Source organism: Patagioenas fasciata, chromosome 2, assembly GCF_037038585.1.
Source record: "Patagioenas fasciata isolate bPatFas1 chromosome 2, bPatFas1.hap1, whole genome shotgun sequence".
In the NCBI taxonomy this organism is placed as follows: Eukaryota; Metazoa; Chordata; class Aves; order Columbiformes; family Columbidae; genus Patagioenas; species Patagioenas fasciata.
In genome coordinates, this window is record NC_092521.1 from 3,428,579 (window position 1) to 3,448,333 (window position 19,755).

Here is a 19,755-nt window from a genome sequence, read left to right on the forward strand (position 1 = left end):
GCTCCTGGGGTCACTTGGTTAATGCCAATGCTGTTCTTGCCTTTACATTGATGGCTGAATTTGGGTTAATATTACTCACGCTGAAGCACTGAATCCCACAAAGGTTTTTAAGCTCTCAGGCACTTGATCATGTTTCTCTCCCACGTTCCCTTCCAATGAAGAGACAGAGGGTGATGCAGCATTTGCCTGCAGAAGAGTCACTGCCAGGGCTGTGCGGAGCTCGCTGGCTCCGGCTCGCAGGGGGAAGAGCTGCAGACCCACGCTGCTGCAATCCCACTGCCTGGAGTTTTCTGTTTGTTTTTTTTTTCATCGTGAGCTAAAGACCTGAGCAAATCCACGAGGGTAGAACAGAAACTCGGCAGAGGAAAGCTGTCGGCTCTGAATATCTACTGAACTACCCACTGGATCGACAGACAGCTGAATCCGCAGACAGCCGCGAAGGAGGTGGGATGCTGGATGACTGCTTATTATGCTGAACCAAACCCTCTTATTATTACTATGTATGCTACCTGTCTTCTTTTAATATATTCAAGTGTTGCCTCTCCTAGACGCACAGAACTGAAAGGGATTTCCTATCACCCTTGTCTCTGATTCCATTCCTATATATATTCAAACACAATCATTTATTTGCTGATGGGATCCCTTCTTACATACTGACTACAGCATATAGCAATGGCAATCTGCATTCACATCTCCCAGCAAAATAACAAACCTGGGGTTACTCTGCTCCCTGGCACCTAGAGCCCAGCACAAGCTCTATGAGAAATCCCCTTGTTCTAAAAACCCACCAAAAATCATCCGTACATCGACCACAGATCATCTCCAAACTCAAATGAGATTTAGCCCAAATCCACTCTGTGATCCATACTGACAGACATACTGGCAAACATTTAAAAGCAGGTGACTTTCAGCAAAGCGATGATATAGGATCACAATTCAGGCTCCTCTGCTAAGAGGCCACATTTGAAAAATAATGCAATTCTTTTAAGAGGAAGCTAGACTGTGGGTTGGTCCATTTGGCCATCTAAGGGCATCACATATCTGCTCTACCTCCTAATCATATTATGAGAGAGAGTTAGAGGAGAAAACCATCTGCCCAGCTGGTTTGTACTCTATCTATGCTATCAATGCTGGCTGAAACTCAGGGGGACTATACTGGGTTTAGTGAAAAGAGCATCCCTGCTGAGTGAAGGAAAGACAAGCTTGTTGCAGAATCACAGCCTGCTCCTACAGGCTTGCCACAGACGTCAGGGAAAGGCACCCCTGAGAAAACACAGCAGCTGCTCCTGCTGTGGAGCAGGAGATGGGCAAACTCCAGAAATCCCCAGCAGCACCTGCACCATAACCTTTCCCAGTCCCACCACAAAGCTCTCCTGAGACAAGCAGGAGTCCAGCTCAAGTGTCTCTTCATCACTCCCACTTTGGCCTCTACATATCTAGGGAGAGTCCAGCAGTAAGAACACAAATCCCAGGGAAAATTGAGGAAACGTTTCGAATTCAAGGGCTCCCCAGCAAGAGGCACATTCAGCTCCCAAGAGACACTCTATGCACAGCAGCATCCCGGAGAGAACAGGGTGATTGCAGGAAGAGGTGCCAATGACACAAGCACGGGAGGCTTACAGAGAATCTGGACCTCAAAAGCCCAACTGTTTGCCACTCAGCAATGTTCACCCTGGCACAGCTCTTGCTAACCAAGCAAACGGAGGTTTCTAATGCTCTGTCAGGGAAATGACAGCACTTGGTGCTTTCTGTAGCACCCTTCAGGCTTGGGGCACTGTGAAAATACAGATGCACACAGCCTGGGATGTCACCTGCAAGCGTGTTTCAGCTGGAGAAACAGAAGCAGAAAATAAAGCGATCAGCACAAGGTCACAATTTCACTTACAGGCACAGAAACAGCTCTGTCCTGCAGCTTAAGCCAATACACTCCGATCCACCAGTTGAATAAGCTCTTTTTCAGGCTCTCTGTAAAAACTGTAGTAGTTTGATGCCTTCAGACTTCAAGCTGGGCAAAACTGAGAACTTCCCTTCAACAGGAAAGTCCAGATTTTGAATCAAAGAGTTAATACTGCAGGAGAAGCAGCACCATTATTAACAAAGCCTGAAAACCACAGTAAATGTGACAAATGGCTGTTCTCAAGATATGCAAAAGGCTTTTTTTCTATTCAGACTCCAAATCTCACCTGACAAACAATGGTAGAATATAAATGTTAAAACATCCAGCTCTAAATAAAGTGCTCTGGTCTCATCTAAGTGAAACACTGTTATAATTTTCCATCAAAATTTTGTCAGAACAGCTGCACCCTTACAAAATATTTTAATTCATTAACATCAACATTTTTCCAGGGGAAAAAAAATGCTGCTGGAAAACTTGGGTCTACTCCCTGTGCAAGTGAAGCCTTACAGAGTTTTAGGACTTTAAAATAACCCATTGTGCACCTGTGCACGCTTCCTGAAATACACAGACCTCCCATAGCACAGGGGAATCTTTTCAGGAGGAAGATCTTGAAGACAGAGCAAGAACAAACCAGACCTGCATGTTGATTCCCTTCTACTCAACCAAGATGTACGCTGAAAATCTACTTTCTGTGTTTCCTTATTTCCCCGGGATAAAAATTATTTCTTCTCCTCTGCTGCACACACAAAGTCGAGATGTTTTCAGGAAAAGAAAGTAAATTTTGTGAGTTGAGCGATGAGCTCAGAAGCTGTTGTCCCTTTGGGTAGGAAGCACACCAGGAAAGGTGCTTTGCATTCACACAAACTGGAGGTAACAATGAAAAAAAGCCTCTTGCAACATCCTGGGATATCACAGGGTCAAGGTTGATCGCTGTGTACACTCACCTGCCTTTGCCAACAGGCTTCCAAGTCAGCTCTGTAGTTTGGTCTGCTACAGTACACCCCACAAAAATACACAGGTGTTGTACAGCCCTTCTCATTAATCATTTGCTTGTCAGTAAACACCACCGTAGAGTCAAGATGTTCAAAAAATTAACTCAGCGTCCATACAAGTTCTTGCCATTAGCATCTTTCAACTTTTGCTAACACTAGAAATGAGAGCAGAGCTCGGATGCCCAATTCTGATCAGCCTCGTGTCTGCAGATGACGATAGTAAGGAAGGGGAGAGAGATGTGTTTGTACAGTCTTACTACAGTCTTAAGTTCTATAAGAACCCATCTTTAAAGCTTCAACAACTTCATAAAGACAAATCATAAGCTGGTGGGTAAGAGACAGAACATGAGCCAAAATCAAAGAAGACAACCAAAGAGTGAAAGGCTCTCCTGTGCATCCTCAGGCTCCTGCTCTCTTTCCTTCCCATCTCTAAGAAATCGCCAATACCAGCAAGAAATATTGAAAATAACACCACCACAAGACTGTTAATCAGCCTGACCATGGTTTGCAAAGGTATAGTTTAAACACTTGGCTCTGTAATTTCCTTTTGCCCTTATTCTTTATTAGCACTTCTATTATGCAGGTGTAGTATCAGAGCATGTCAATACTGTTGCCCTACCAAGCTAGGCATGTTATAAAACCTAAACTAAAAGACAGACTTAAAAAGCTTGTCTGTGTTCCTTAATTTAAGAGGGTTTTAATCTTTCATGATGGTCAAACAGTAACCGTGCTGAATCAGTGCGAGAGGCTGGTTCTGTCTATTTGAAGTAGCAGCGTCCAAGGGAAATCAGAACCAGAGAACGAGTCAAACTTCAACTCCTGCTTTTGAGCTGGATCTGAACAGCTTCATCATGGTTTCGGGACATCTGCCTCTAAAGCTGATTCAAAACACATCATTTTCAGCCCTTAGCTTCATTGAAATCAAGGAAAACTACTTTCCTCTCAGAGTCCAGCCAGGGAAAAGTCTGTCCTTGGCAAGTCCGAATCGGCTGCCTGGACAGCAACAGTCATCCCCCAAAAGCCTTTCCTGGTCCTTTTTCATTGCAATGAAACTGTTCCCATACCAGGGTTACAAATATTTCAAGCTGCCAGGGCCAAAGACTCCAGAAGGGAGATTTATAGCAATAAATAATATTAATGACACAGGCAGACAGAGCTTCTTGTCCTGAGAGCTCCAAAGGCACATGAAAAACTGCACTATAAATGTCACCACCACAGACACCGACGATGACGAGATGCCACCTCTGGGGAAATGAAGCAGCATGGGCTTGCTTAGAATGACACTTGGTCAGTAAACTGAGGGTGGTATCGTGAGAACATCAACCAGTTCTGGACTTCGCTTAATGGGGGGACTCAGGAGGTAGCCAGGCCCCAACATGGCCAAAGGACTCATCCTGATGCTCATGAGTTGATTCCAGGCTGGGAAAAATAAAAAGTGAGTTGTGAAAATATAGCATAACCAGTAGCTGGCGGAGTTGGAAAGAGGATGAAGGAAGCAATTTTAGGCCTAAACCCCAAAGGACTCTAGCTGAGAGGTTAGTTGCAGATATAATAAAACATGCCTAGGGGAAGGAAGCTGCATCCTCCTACAGCCAAGCCCACTCTCTGATGCTAAAATAATTGCACTGATGATAAAGGGCTTACACCAATCCTGTGTTATCCAGATAACACTCCAAACACCTACAGCTGAGGGAGTAGCAGTATCTGGCCAAGTCAAATTAACCATCTTTTTTTTCCTAGCTGCTTAGTTAAGTAATACCAAGCACAATGTGAAGATAAAGTCTTAGTGTTCCATTAGAGAAACTCCTGCTTTAGGCAAGCCAAAGACTCTTTTCTCTCTTCCCTTACTGCCTGGTCCTCTCTCTGCTTCCAGAAGAAGGATTAGCAGAGGACCTTCACCAGCAGCTCAGCTGCACACGTGGGCTGGCTTCGTTTCAGGTTTTGCCTTAAAAGTATTTCTGCAGCAGAAATCACAATTTATTTTATCCAGCCATGCAACCTCCTTAAACTTTTTCAGGATTGGGTTGCTTGCAACAATAGCACAGAGTCCTTCCCGCACTGGACAAGGTTTAGCCATTAATCTTACTGGTGATCATCGAAACCTCTGGAGCCAGACACTTAAGCTGCTGTAGCTTGTGCTGAAGGGTGAAGACTTGCTGCTGGCAGGACACAGCCTTGCAGGCTCACAGGGCATGTACAGAACAACAGCATACAGAACTGGAGAAGGCAGTCCCAGCTGGCTCACCTGAGCTCAGCCTGGTCACATCGAGAAGGCTGGGTACCACTCCTGGAGGGCACTAGCCCAGCAAGCTGCCTCCTTGCTCACCCAGTTTCACTCAAAGCCCAGCCTGCCCAATGGGAAGACAAGGAAAAAAATATTACTCGATGAAAAACAGTACAGGGATGCCAGCACAAATTCAACCAACTCCTTCCAGGTCCCTTCCAAGCAAGAACCTTATCCCAGTCCTATCTCCAAGCTTTCTTCGAGCAGCACATCTCTGCTGAGACCAGAAGCTCAATGCTTCTCTCACGAGGACCACGAAAGCGGTTCTACCTGACACCCCAGAGCCTATTTCACAACACTATACTGGTTGGGCCTGCACAGGGCCCGGGCAAACACAACCAACACTGTGTCTTTAAACCCACTTCAGTGCAGATGTTGTTTCCATGGTAACTAGTGGACCAAATACATTAGTGTTTCTAATAATAAACCAAACCTTCATCTTGGAAAATGTGATCTCCCCCACACCCTTTACCACCGTCACCCTTTCTTTCTTCCTATCCCCTTCCCTTTGGCTGAATTAAGCCAGGATTTAAGAAGCAAGGCATAATTAGTAAATCATTGCAAGGGCCCAGTAACTCCCGGTGCCCAGGCACATGGAGAAGCACTAGGCGGAGGGGATAGGGAGGGCTTTACTCTATGAACTAGGGAACTATCGAAAAAGGGATGAACTACTTAAAAAAAAAATAAAAAATAAAAAAGCACAAGGTATAAGAGTGGAGACTGCAAAGCCCCTTTTGACCACTCTGGTGTTGCCTTTGGTGCTCTGGCACTCGCCCCGCTCTCTGACTCAGGGTGCAGCCGCCCGGTGATAATTTCTAGGAATCTCGCACTTATTTTCCAGAGGTTCTGTCCGAGACGCGGCACTGGCTTCGTGTCACCGACAGCGCCCAAAACTTCGCAACTCTTCCCCTCCACTGTCCCCTATTCCGGAGTGAGGGACACCCCCCATCCCCCAAGAAAACAAAGTGGGGTAGTGAAAGGGACCCTGAGGCAAGGAAGAGGGACACAAGCGAGCTGCAGAAGGGAGCGCGAATGGTGCGAGGCGGTCAACCCCCCCAAAATAAGACACGTGCGAAGATTTCCTGTGTGGGGAGCCCACGGGAGTGAACACGCCCGACGGGGGTTGGTCACCCCCCACATTTGACACTATTCATATTCAAACGCACAGCGGAGTGATGGAGGGATGGGAGGATGCAAGGCAGCGGCATCCCCAATGTGCGTGTCCCCCCTCCGCAAAGCTGCGGTCAGGGTCGCGGGGGGAAGGGGAGAGGAAGGGCGGTGATGAAGGTGGGGAGGGTGATGCAAAGCCTCACGTTGTGTCGCCACGGTCCCGGCGACACCGGACTGCAGCAGGGCTGGGGTCTGTCCCCGGCGCCTCTCCGCGGTACCCGAAAGCCGCACGCCGAGGATGCTTCGCTCCATTCCGGTCGCGTCCCTTTCCCTCCCTCTTTATTTCCCCTTGTCCCCCGTGTCCCTCCCCGCCACCTGCTCCTCCCTCCGCGGCTCTGCCGGCGGGACTCACCATGTCGGGGCTGAGCTGGGCTAAGATGGCGAAGGCGGAGAGCCGGTCACACAGGCACTTAGTCCGGGAGGCGTCGAGCGGGACCGTTCGGCAGCCGCGCCAGGACCAGGCGCCGGGCGGGGAGGCGGAGGCGGAGGCTCTGCTGGAGGGAGGGAGGGAGATGGGAGGGAGGGACGGGTGGCGGAGCGGGGAGAGGGGGAGAACGGCCGTCAGGGCGGGCGGGGAGCGGGCACCGCGCCCCCTCCCCCGCCTCCGCCGGCCGCTTCCATCACCACCCCCATCCCATCACCCACATCTTCCCCCCGGACCTGGATCTTCTAGTTCTAGTTCTGGTCCTGGTCCTGTCCCGCCCCCCACTTCCCCGCCCCGCTAAGATCTTTCCATCGCCCCCCACCCGTGTAAACGTCCCCCTCCAGCCCCGGGCTGAGCTGCCTCAGTCTCCCCATGTGCACCGCATAGCCCACGTATCCCATGTATGCACACATAACCTGTCCCACACACCCACTATGTGGATGCATAATCCTATAGCCCTGTCATATATACCCCATATAAGGATGCATAACCCTGTAGACCCGTCCCACATATCCCATATACAACTCCTTAACCTTACAGCCCTGTCCCACATATTTTCCATACGGATCCATAACCCTGCAGCCCCATCCCACATATCTCATATACACCTCCCTAACCCTATAACCCTATCCCACACACCCACTATGTGAATGCACAACCTTAAAGCCCTATGACATACACCCCATATAGGATGCATGATCCTATAGACCCGTCCCACGCACCCCATATACACCTCCCTAACCCTATAGCCCTGTCCCACATGTCTCATATATGAATGCATAAGCTTATGACTTTGTCCCATACACCCACTATATGGATATATAATCCTATAGCTCAGATCCACACCTCATAAATGGATAAATATTCCTATAGTCTTGTCCTGTGCAACCAAAATACACCTCCCTAACCCTATGGTAGGGTTATGTCCCATAAATGGATGCATAACCCTGTAGACCTGTCCCACAGACCTTATACACACCTCGCTCTCTCCCATAGCCCTGTCCTGCTCCACATATACTCCATTCAAACCCCTGCCCTACACTCCATATAAACGTATCCCCCCCGTATAGACCTCCCCCAGTCACATGATCCTTACAGGTGAGTGCAGCCTTCTTCAACCCCTGATTACCAAAATATGTGACTCGACCTCACACCTACCCCACCTCCCCAGACGTCTCTACTCCCTCCCTTCCTATTTTTTTTAGTTAGTTTTGTTTGATTGTTTGTTTGTTTGCTTGCTTGCTTGCTTGTTTTTTCTCCCCCCAGTTCTCTCAGGCCAGGGTCTCCATAGCCCATGACAGGACCCTGCTCAGACCTTCCCCACCCTCCCAAACTCCAGGAAGGGATTCCTCATGGTCAGAGGGACTCCAAGAGATCGAAGGGACAAAGTCCCTGCTTTCTCATGGTATCCTTTCAGCCTGGGGAAGAGCAGTAGAATGGGGAAAGGGTTGTGGGTGAAGTTGGCCATTATCCCACAGATGGCATGATTTCCTCAGGAAAAGTTATTGCAGCCCCATCTCCAAGTGAACACTAAGGGTTAAGCCAGGGAAAAGGGGAATCTCATGGTCTGCCTTGCATGCTGAGGTGCAGTTGTCACCAAAAAAGTACTGTTATTTTTCCACCCGTTGCTTTTGCGTCTTGTCCAGACCCCTCTCCCAAAATGTGGTCACATACAGGGTACAAATGCAGAGGGTAAAGTATAGAATTGCAACGGATGAGAAGATCAGGATCCATGTGGATAACCTGGGATTCACTGGAGCCTGGCACGAGATGTGGAGGCAGAGCAAAAATGCCATATGCCTTCACTGGAGGAACATAGATGTCAGATGTCCACTCTCCACATCTGACCATCCTCAGAGGAGGGGACCTAGGCAAGAATGCCAGCAGCAAGCTCAAGGCAGCTCCAGATGGAGCCAAGCTGCTCAGCAGCCTTAGGTGTATCACAGATGGCCTGGACTTCTCCATACTGCTGACTCCGGCAGACGTGCCGTGAGTTGCAGAGAAGTTTTTTGCAGGTTTTGACTCTGTGCACACACTGATGTGTTCCTCACATAACAGGACGGAGCTTCACTCCGTCTCCCTAACCATCGTGCAAGAAAACAGAGAGAACAGGCTCAATACCAAGAGGGTAACAGAGCATCAACAACATGCTGTTGATTCTGTTGTGATTATCTGCTTGAATCCAGTTTAACACGTGACATTGAGCCTTCCTGAATAATCTCTGTTTTAGTTTAAAACACTTCTCACAGTAAAAAAAATAAAAGAACAAACTAATCTTACTGCAGAAGTTTTCAGCAGCGCACAGAACAGTTTTGTGGTTTGTTTTGTGTTTTTTTCTAGTGCCCATCCATCCAAGTCTTTCTAAATGTCTGGACCCTACTGCATGTCCATGGGACATAAATCTGTCTTCCCTGGCTAGTCAGCTCTTCACTGAGCTAAGTCACATCATCTCTTGGAGACTCTCAGCTCCAGGCATGTTCTCTGGTCTCTTCATGAACTTTCCACAATTCACCAACGCCCTTCATGGAAGTGACTGAGAGGTCCAAGGTCAATCTCAGAGGCAACACAAATTCTTTATTCTCCCCTGTATGTACCAACTCTGTTTTCAAGAACTGCATTAGCCAGTCATTCTGTTTATTCACTGTCACCAAGACAAATGCCTTATTTATGATGTGTACAAATAATGACAAATGCTCAGACTCTACCAACCAGTTCTGTATTCTCATAGAAAACATTAATTTAGCCCGACAAGATCCATTTTCCATAAGCTGATTGCTATTAATTCCTCTATTTTAATGAGTGTGCTATTATTCAATTATAACCATAATATTACCCACAATCCCCTCATTTTTGGATCCCCTATCAGATGGCGTGTTATTGTGCCTAAGACAGATGTGAGGCGGGTGGCTCTGGATCCAAACTGTTGTGCTCCTCTCTGCAGATTTTGGGAACACTTCCACTCTTCTTTTACTAAAAAGCAATGATCCCTGATCAGCCTTAGACTGCTCTTTGAAAACTCTTGCATGCAAAATTACTCTTTTTTTTTTTCCTCTTAAAAAACGTCTTACTTTATCAGATGATGGATAGCATGCTTTCTAGCTTCTGCTGTAATGAAAAGTATTTCATTAGCCTAGGATGTGGATTAAGTAACCAGGCTCTCTTCCAATTACAGAATACAGGCGTTTATTGAAATTTCTTCATTATTATAAATAAATCTGTCATTTCTAGCTGGTAACGAACTAAGATCATTAGGATTTATTTATACTCTTAATTTTACTTCTTTATTCACTTTAACCATCTTGAACAATAACATTCTTACTTTTATTTCTTTTATCTGTTTCATTCAAGCTTCTAATTTGTAATGCTCGCTATCAATTTTTCCTTTGTATCTCTACAGCAGCTTTTATTTCCCTTCTAAACCAGGCTGTTGTTGCTTCTTGTAGATATTGGTTTATTTGTCTTTGCTTGTTTGTTTGTTTGTTTCGTTGTTATTGTTTTTTTAGTATTGTGTTTATCTTTTTTCATTTATGGGTTTGTGAATATCTAAAAAATTGCCCTTAAAATGGCTCCTAATTGTGCTTAACGTCGCATTTTTAAGCAGGCTTTCATGACAGATAGACACACTGCAAGTTATCATTCTTAAAGCATCAAATATGTGTATATTGACACACACGTACGCGCCTGCCCCCAAGCAGTTTGAACTCTCTTGAAATGTGTGAATACAATTGTCTTAACATCACTTTCAATCGCGAAGACCAACTTTACTCATTTACCAGCTTTCAGAGTAGACTAGGACAGATCTGGGCCACGTATCAATAGAAGTAACCTCATCCAAAAGGAAAAAGAATAAAAAAAGCAAAAATAATAATAAAAAAAAAAAGAGCAAAAGAAATCAGAAAGCCTAACAAAATAGGAAACCCCAGGGAAGGTATCAGAAAACAAATAACACTCTCTAGATGTTGCGTCTGGTTTCACACTCTCACGGCAGAAAAGCTGACAGTAGGGGATTGAATGCAATATCAGAAAAAAGGCCACCCAGGGCCAAAGCTGCACTTGGCACTGTCTGATATCCATTTCTGGATGCACACACAGAAAGAGCACATAGTGATATCTAGGCAAGATAAAAAAAGTCACAACTTGCCCTTTGTTCTGAAAAGACAAGTCTGATGCCTGCTTATTTATCCAGTTGGATTCAAAGAAATCAATTGAATCAAAGCTATCTAGTTTTTATTTTAAAAGCCGCTATAAATCACATAAAGGATTGGTGCTGTGGGATGTTCTGAGTCAGAAACTTGGTGTAAATCACCTCAGAATAAGTCCAACTATGACGTTTAATAGAAAATCTGTCCCCCATTACTACCAGAGATTATTAATCAATTATTACCAGATATTAAACTATGCAGAATATTCAAATGCTGAGTACTCCAAAAAACAAGTAAATTCCTATGGTTTTAAGCTACTCAGAAGAATAACTCATCTCTCACCTTTTCCTTCCTCTTTGTAAATCTGTTTAATTACCTGTTCTCTTTGCCCTACAATCTTTTTGATACAAACACCTATGCAACCCTTTTGGAATATGGCTTGAAGTTGGGTTGAAGACACATATTTGTGGGCAGGAGGCCATGCCAGAAGAGTCACCAGCCTCTTTTCACTGTCCGTGTGCTACCATGTGGCAAGAGACAGTCTAAGCTCAGTCTTCAAAGAGCTGAGCTAAAGGTTTATCCAACATTGCCCCATCACGAGGGTTAACTGATACATCACCCAAAGGTTTGCTCATCGCTTCACTCATGGCACTCAGGTACGGTTCCAGCGTTGTCTCATTTCCAATCTGGACATGATACTATGAACCTTCATTCAAGTCTAACTTGTGGATTCAGCCTGTATTTCTTTATTTTAAAATAAATTTCTAGTCTACATAGTTGCTGAGAAGCTCCTAAAAATGCATGATTAAGTTGCAACTGGAAAGCTTCAAAATTACAACTGTATTGATGTGAAATAATGTGAATAATGACAGTACTGTGATTTTTGTGTGGTCCTACTTGTGGCTTCTGAATGTTTGAGCCTGTTCAGCAGCAACTGCTGCAGATGACATATTCAATACCACCAAGAGACATCTAAAGGGTTCTCTCCGTGGTCCAGGGAATCACATCAGAGAGAGTTTCGTTCTTGTTGGACACAGAGCGTGTTTTGCCCAGACAAAGGTTCAGCCAACAAGTATTACCAAAAGCTTCCTAGTTCAGGGCAAACTTCAAATCCTAAATTATTTGATCACTGAATTTTGTAATATAAAGGTTGTTTCACTGTGATCTGTTCAAATTACAAAAAAAGTGATATCGCATATATATACGCAAGATATTTTCATCACGAACCTGTTTAAAAGCTGCAGAAGAAAATGGGATTTTAATGAACAAGTCCTTAAACAGCAGTGTATGTTTGTATTTGTGCATGCACACCTGTATGTACAGGTTTCATCTGTAAATCAGTACCGAACCTTTATCTTCTACAGCAAAGCCTTTGATTCTGCAGAAAAGTGCACTGTGTTTGTAATGGAAAACCCATGCTCACAACTCAGCGGCAAAGAAAAAGAACAGAATTTGAGTTATTCACAAATATTGAAACCAGGTGTATTAATAAGGAGACAGAATTATTTCCAGGAGGTCTCAAGAGGGGAGGGAAGAAAGAGGAACTGTGCTGAAGGGAAAACGTGGGCACAATATTAGAGAAGAGTGTAGTCAGACTGATCACAAACCAAAGAGGAATTGTAGAAATTCCCAAACCAGGCTGGCGTAAAAAACATCGTACTAGAAGGGTTAGTAGGAAACCTGACAAGTTGGTTCCGTCTCTAATGTCTATGGTCAGATTTATAATATCTCCAGTGTAATTCCAATGATGTTCCACAAGAAAATGTTTCACCATATGTTACAACATGACTATGAACACTATTTGAGTACTTGATGGGAAAAAGCAATTAAGCACTGTCTTGTAGATTTAAACAGGAGCTAAGCACATGCTTAAGGGCTTTCTTACATAGAAATGCTGTCCTGAATAAGAATTTGCACAAGTGAAGAGCCTTTGTTGTGGGAAGAGGTTTTAAAAATAGGGTATATATTTGAGACTTAAATAATACGAACAATCTCCAGAGGTTTCTTCCAACCTCAGTGATTCTCTGGTTCTCTGATAATTCTTGCTTCACGTGGGCTATTCCCCCTTTGCTAACCAAGCAGGTCATGCAAGTGCTTGGCACGGGTCCAGCTGGCAGATTGGTTATTAATTTGGAGAACGAACCAGAGATGAAGTCAAAGTTAATCCTTTTTGTGGGATTCCCAAAAGCAATTTTCATTTCCAGCCAAAGGCTGCCCCAAAGAGCCTTTCAAACACTTTGGCTCTACACAATGGCTCGGGACAAAAGAAAATGTACAATCACTTTGCTGCAGCAAGTGTGTCAGAGTCACCATTTCTGCAAGACCTCAGGGCTGGATTAAAAAGTGGATGGTTCCCAGGAAAGAAAGGACATGAAAAGGTCTGCACCTTTTAAAAAAGGAAAAAAATAAACCAAATCAAACCAAAACAACACTAAACAAAAAAAGATTAAATAAAAAATCTTTGATTGGCTGCTAAAATAGTCACAAAGGATCTCATGCCAAATAAGTAAACACTGAAATAAATTAAACGTTAGGCAAAATACGTGCTAAAATTGATCTTTAACACTTTAGCTGCTCTGGAAGCTTTGGACTGTCAGTGCCAACGCAGTAATCACACTTTGGTTAGTTTAGTCCTTCCTAAGAACTGAATCAATGCTGTAAAACTTTCACAAAGGTCATCCTATTATCCAGGAGATAATTTTGCCTTTCTGTGATCAATCCACTGATTCAAAGCCAGGCTGAGCTCTCAGTTATGCTACTGAAAATCCTGTGAGACATCTCACACATCCAGCAAGTGGGTAAGGGGGTCTAGGCTTACTGGAGTAAAACTTATTTTCCTAGAAAAATCATGCACTTCTGTGTCTCTGAATTTGAAGTGCAGCACCAGTTTGGTGACATCTGTGTAACCCAACCTGAAGTCTGAAGTTCCAGTGCAAAGAACTGATTGTCCACCACTTTTCCTACAATCAGTTCAAAGGAATTAAGGTTCAACAACCTCATTTACCTTGTAGTCCAGAAAGCAAACAGTACCCTGGACTGCATCACAAGGAGCGTGGGCAGTAGGGCAGGGAGATGATTCTGCCCCTCTGCTCTGCTTTGGTGAGACCCCCCTGCAGTGCTGGTCCAGCTCTGGGTCCTCAGCACAGGACACACATGGATCTGCTGGAGAGGGGTCAGAAGAGGCCATAAAAATTATCAGAGGGCAAGAACACCAGGCTGAGAGGGTTGGGTTTGTTCAGCCTGGAGAATTGGAGACTCCAGGGACACTGTCCTGTGACCTTTCAGCACTTAAAGCGGAATTATAAGAAATATGGGGAGAGACTTTTTAGTAGGGCCTATAGTGATAGGACAAGGAGTAATGGTTCTAAACTAAAGAAGCGTACATTCAGACTAGATGTAAGGAAGATATTTTTTACAGTGAGGGTGATGAAACACTGGCCCAGTTTGCTCACAGAGGTGGTAGATGCCCCATCCCTGGAGGCATCAAAGGTCAAGTTGAGCAACCTGATCTGGTTGAAGATGTCCCTGCTCATGACAGGGTTTGGAATAGATGAGCTTTGAAGGTCCCTTCCAACCCAAACGATTCTATGATTCTATGATAAGGAAACTGAGGCACACAAAGGGCATGTGAACGGATACAGTCCTGTAAGACAGCAATATTAGAGCTCTGGTCTTTGGAGTAAACATTCACTCTTGAAACTACAGAGTAACATTTCCTCCCAGTCAATAAATTCATCCATCCATCCTTTGACTGAATTCCCCAATTTTTTCACAGAAAATAAAAAAGAAAAATAAAAGGTCTCTGGAGCCACTCTAAAATTTTGTGGTCAACTGCTGAGATCATTCTGTCCCCTTAGGAGTTTTGTTTGGCACCGATGCCCTTTTTCTCACCTCTACCTCGACAGCATAGACTTGGCACTGAACAAAACAATTTTCTGCTCGTAGGAAAGAATCAATAATCAGATTAGCAACTATTAAATTAGCTCTTTAGGAAAAACAATGAAAATGGAAAAAAAGGAAAAAAAAATCTACTATTGATCCAGTTGCTTGGCACAAGGAAAATGAAATCAGAGCAGGATTTTTATTTATTTTTTTTAGAGGCCCCTAATTCCAAGTGTTTCAAGCTGATTTACCTCAAAACTGATATAAGTAAAATGAAGAAAATGGTGATTTATTAAAAGATTCATGACCTATGGGAAACAAGGGATATTTGGGATTTTTTTTCCAGGTCTTTTTCTTTCTTTCGTGGGGGGAGTGACAGGAAGAGAAAGTTATAAGGAGGTTAAAAGTAAGCCCTCTGCCAGCTGTGGATTCATAATCATGGCTAACTAAATTGGAGCATTTTGCAGGGGACAAGGTTACTTACTATTTGCAAATTAGTCACAGGAATAAAAAACTTAAAAGCGAAACAGTCCATATGCAGCATCCAGTCTGAAGACTTAATTAACATAAACAATGTTAAAACGCACAAAGAAATACATATTACCATTGAAATAAAGCATATGGCTGGCTAAATAGCCGTAAGATTATCTGGAGATAATCTTTTCAGACACCATAAATACAGCTGATGCTGAGCTGTAATGACTTTCATCAGAAGGCCGCTCCATCCCACCGTAGAGGAAGCTCAGCACTTCCCAGCATCGTCAGCCTCCTGGGCTTTGGGCTGCTGTTTAAAATCCAGAGCATGTGGTTGGTAATTAATGAGCACTCTCCTCCTTTGCATCCCTGCTCCACACCTCCAGAAGGCCTGAAATGCAGACATCATCTCTTGCAGATGAAACTCACACCATGCTTGGGTCTCCAAAGACCTGTCCCTGTGCACAAGGAAGGGTGAGATGGGAGAGGAGAACTTGACCATTTGGTCCATACTCTACAATTGCGATTTTCTTGCACTTCCCTGACAAACGTCCTTTCCAAAGGTAGCCACGGGACAGATGTTTCATCAGGATGGACCCCCAGAAGGACCATTCTGCCATGAGTGTCCTACCAGGCAAGCCACTGAACAGTCCTCAACATATGCCACTAATGTCGAAGCTTTAATACAGAAGATCTGACACCATGGGCTACAATGGGCCCTAGAGAAGAGCTGGAGAAATCAAAGACACCTTTAGTGCCATTGGCTTTAAAGGCAGAAAAAAAAAAGAGAAAATCCCTGTGAGGTGTCACAATATTGATGTTATAGAGGAAACCAGTTCAATAGCTCCTGCTTATTGAACCTGGAGACATATTCCCTCCTGACCCCAGTTCTAGTGTTTGCTTAATAATTACGGATCTGATCTCTTTCACAGTAACACAGTTCAACTCTCACACTCTTGAAACATAATGAGGGTTTCTTTTTTTTCTTTTTTTTTTTTTTTTTTTTTTTGTATAACGTATTTAAAGTCTCCTTGTCTTTTGGTTTTTCTCCTTTAGAAGAATGACATTTTCAAGCTCCATTACAGAACCCTATGAAATAGAAGCAGAAAAGCCTACAGCTCCCAATAATCCTGTGACTTCATGGCTCTAAAGAAAAAGAAAAATCCTCCTCAGCTTTAGCTACACTGCAAGCATCGTTATCATCAGGTTGGCTCACCTGTCAGTGACTACAGAAGATGACCTTGGACTACTTTCCAGAAGAGATCAATGTTTTATCCCTCCAAGACTTTAGCCTCTGCTCTTAAACTTGCTATTGCCATCCAGAGCTAAAAGCATCATTACAACATTTCTGGAATCTCTCCAATGCAAGACACACAGGCTATACCTCCTAGTCTTATTTTTGGGCAAATTTGCACTGATGGAGCTTTCCTGCTACACTGGAATATCTGTGCAATAAATAGTTCATTAGGTATCGGAGGGAAATAGGTGAAAACAGGATTTACTGTGAAAGTATCATGAATAGAGACTGGGGCCTTCTGAAGCTGATTTTCCTGACTGGATGGAAGTGTACCACCAGGACAACAGGAGAATGGAAAGGTGAGCAGTAAGATGGCTGGTCTCATTATCATATAGGGCTTCTTTCCAACAAAGCACAAGGTGAAACCAGTGAGTGATGTATCTGTCTCCTTCCCACCTCTACGTGACATCTACAGCTGCTTATCCAGGCTTTGCAGGACTGTTCCCTCCAGGGGCACCTCCTCGGGTGTCCTTGACTGGAGAACTTGCACAGAAATGTTCTGGCAAGTCTTGCAAAACAAAAGTGAGAGCTAGGACTGTGTTGAATGGGCTGCCACCCATTTGTTGTACCACACTGCACAACCCTGCTGAAATCACCTGTTTTAGCAAACGTGTAGGAAGAGTGTGTATGTTCCAGCTGGACACAGAAATGTTCAGCTTACCCTATCAGCTTTCATATCAGCTTTCCAGCTGTAATTTCTCTACTACTATGAGACGCCTGAGACGTCAAAGATTTGTGGTTGGTTATGCAGACTGGTCTTCTCATGCTAGGAAGATTCAAATTGGATCATGGTCCAAAAGATGGGTATTCTGCTGTTCTATTTATAAAATGATGGGACTCCACAGCAGGCATTAACCCATATGTGGTCCAGGCAATCTTCTTTTTCTGCTTTGTACAGCAGCCAGACATCCTACGATCATTTCTGAGAAACCGGGAAAGTTTCCTGGTTACACAGAAAATTATATTCAGCACATCGAAGTGATAAGCAGCAGCCTCAACAGATGTACTGAAAACATTTCAGGGAAAATCCTCAGAGGAACTGAGCACATTAGCAGAACACACTTCTGTGCCCGGACATCATGGTCCCATGCTCTAGTCTCATGGGAAGAATGGGACAAGAAGGTAGTAAACACTTTCACTGAGTGTACCAGATGCCAAAATAAATGTAAGACATTTCAGGCAGCAGTTAACAAGCTGGAAACGCTCCATTTGGCTAGCCAAGGATGTACAAATGCACTTGGTTTACAGGTAGGGAGAGCAACACGGACACCTGGTAAGAGATATCTCACGTCCTCTTTAGGGCATGGTAAGACTGCCTAGTACACAGCAGCACCTATGTCCTGTCTGCGGTTCAGCACTTCCATTTTCCTTGATGACACCAATGGAGCCTAAAAGGACTCAGAACTCCACCCCAAGCCCTCAACCAGAGCAGAAGGACGATTAGCTGACATGGGAGATCACAGAATCAATGTCCTGAGTTGCAAGGCACCCACAAGGATCATCGAGTCCAACTCCTGCCCCTGCATATGACAATCCCACAGTTCACACCGTGTGTCTGAGGATGTTGTCCGATCTCTTCTTGAACACTGTCAGGCTTGGGGCTGTGACACCTCCCTGGGGAGCCTGTTCCAGTGCTCCACCACCCTCTGGGTGAAGAACCTTTTCCTAATGTCCGACCTGAACCTCCCCTGATGCATCTTCCTACCATTTCCTTGGGTCTTATCGCTGGTCACCAGAGAGAAGAGTTAAGTGCCTGCCTTTAGTACTCCCCTTGTGAGGAAACTGTAGACTGCAATATCTCCTCTTGGTCTCCTCTCATTCTCCTCCATGCTGAATAAACCAGGTGACTTTAGCCGCTCCTCATACAGCTTCCCCTCCAAACCCTTCACCAACTTTGTAGCCTCTTCTGGACACTCTCAAGTAGTTTTATATCTTTTTTTTATACTGTGGCACCCAAAACTGCACACAGTGGTCCGGGTGAGGCCACAGCAGTGCAGGAGATGACCACAACCATCATCCCATGACTGCTCACACCAAACCCTTGCAATGACAGGGCAGTAGGCTTGCTTCTGCATCTCCATCTGGGGATTTTAAACATTGCTTAGGTGCATGAGACTGAAATGAAAGAGGAAGATGAAAGTGTGTTATTACTCCTGCACAAAAAGCCTACAAATCCCAGCTCTGCTCCAGATCTCCTGTCACTTGTGCTCTCCTTTTTTTCGGCCTCCTGCTCTCTGAAATGGCCCCAGTAATCTTGATGCTCTTCCCAACTTTTCATGGCAAAATCAGGGACAGAGACACAGACTGTGTCTTGTCTACCTACAAACAGCACTTTTCAAAACAGCAGGCAAACACTGTTGTTGATGTACCAGCACTATTTCGAAAAGTACAGGAGGCCCAGATTGGAAAGAAGGATGGCTATGGCTCTCTCACCACCAAAACTCTAGCTCCAGGGTACGCTGCTTCTCTGAAACCTAAATCAGAAAATTGTAATGGCTGAGTGCAGGGCTAGCAAATAAAGAGACAATGAAAAATAAATCAGGCAGATGACAGAGGGGTTGGGAATAGGAGGAGGTAGCAGACGGTAAAAGAAATTAAATCAAGAAGCCAAATTAAGGTGCTGCAGGCAAAGATGAAGATGCTGGATTAAAGATTAACCGTAACCAAGAGGGAGATGCAGTCCTTTAAAGGTACAAATTACTTCAATGCACTTAAAAAAAACCCCACGAATCTCCTAAGAATAAAGTCCTCACAGATGCAACTGGATCACAGTAACAGATAAATCTGGACCTGAGAACTGTGGATAGCTTCACACGCCAGTGTTTCCAGCTGAAAAGGGGCATTAAACGCAAAGGCAATGATCCTAAAAAATAGAAAGTCCTGTGATGGCTGAGGTAAAGGGGTGCAAAAAATCCTCTGAGGAGGGCTTGACACTGTACAAATGAATTCTGGGGGTATTTTGAAGTTATTCTGAATCCAGAGGAGCTGCTGAGACCTTCAGGGCTGTCTGTTCACTGAGCATTTCCTAATCTATCTTTTGCCAAATAACTCCAAAGGAACGGAGGGTGAGCTTGCAGTGGAAGAGCACCTTTAGCACCTAATTCTTGCAACCAAAAGCAAGAGAGCTCAGCATTACATCACCATTAAACTGCAAGCAGGTGAAGCAGGTCACCCTTCAGCTCAGCTGCTGGGC

The 19,755-nt window shown here is 44.6% G+C and overlaps 1 protein-coding gene across 7 annotated transcripts in view; it reads right to left on the reverse strand.

The window, feature by feature from the left end:
• The window catches only part of ADGRB1 (adhesion G protein-coupled receptor B1), a 292,674-nt gene that overhangs the window by 84,643 nt on the left and 188,276 nt on the right, over nucleotides 1–19,755 (reverse strand). For 5 of the 7 annotated variants that reach the window (XM_065831583.2, XM_065831580.2, XM_071803746.1 and 2 more), the window contains one exon: nucleotides 6,696–6,837. In XM_065831583.2, the coding sequence (XP_065687655.1) occupies nucleotides 6,696–6,837 (142 nt within the window). The remainder of the gene's footprint in view (nucleotides 1–6,695; nucleotides 6,838–19,755) is intronic. The other 2 variants (XM_065831582.2, XM_065831586.2) reach the window with 1 other exon arrangement.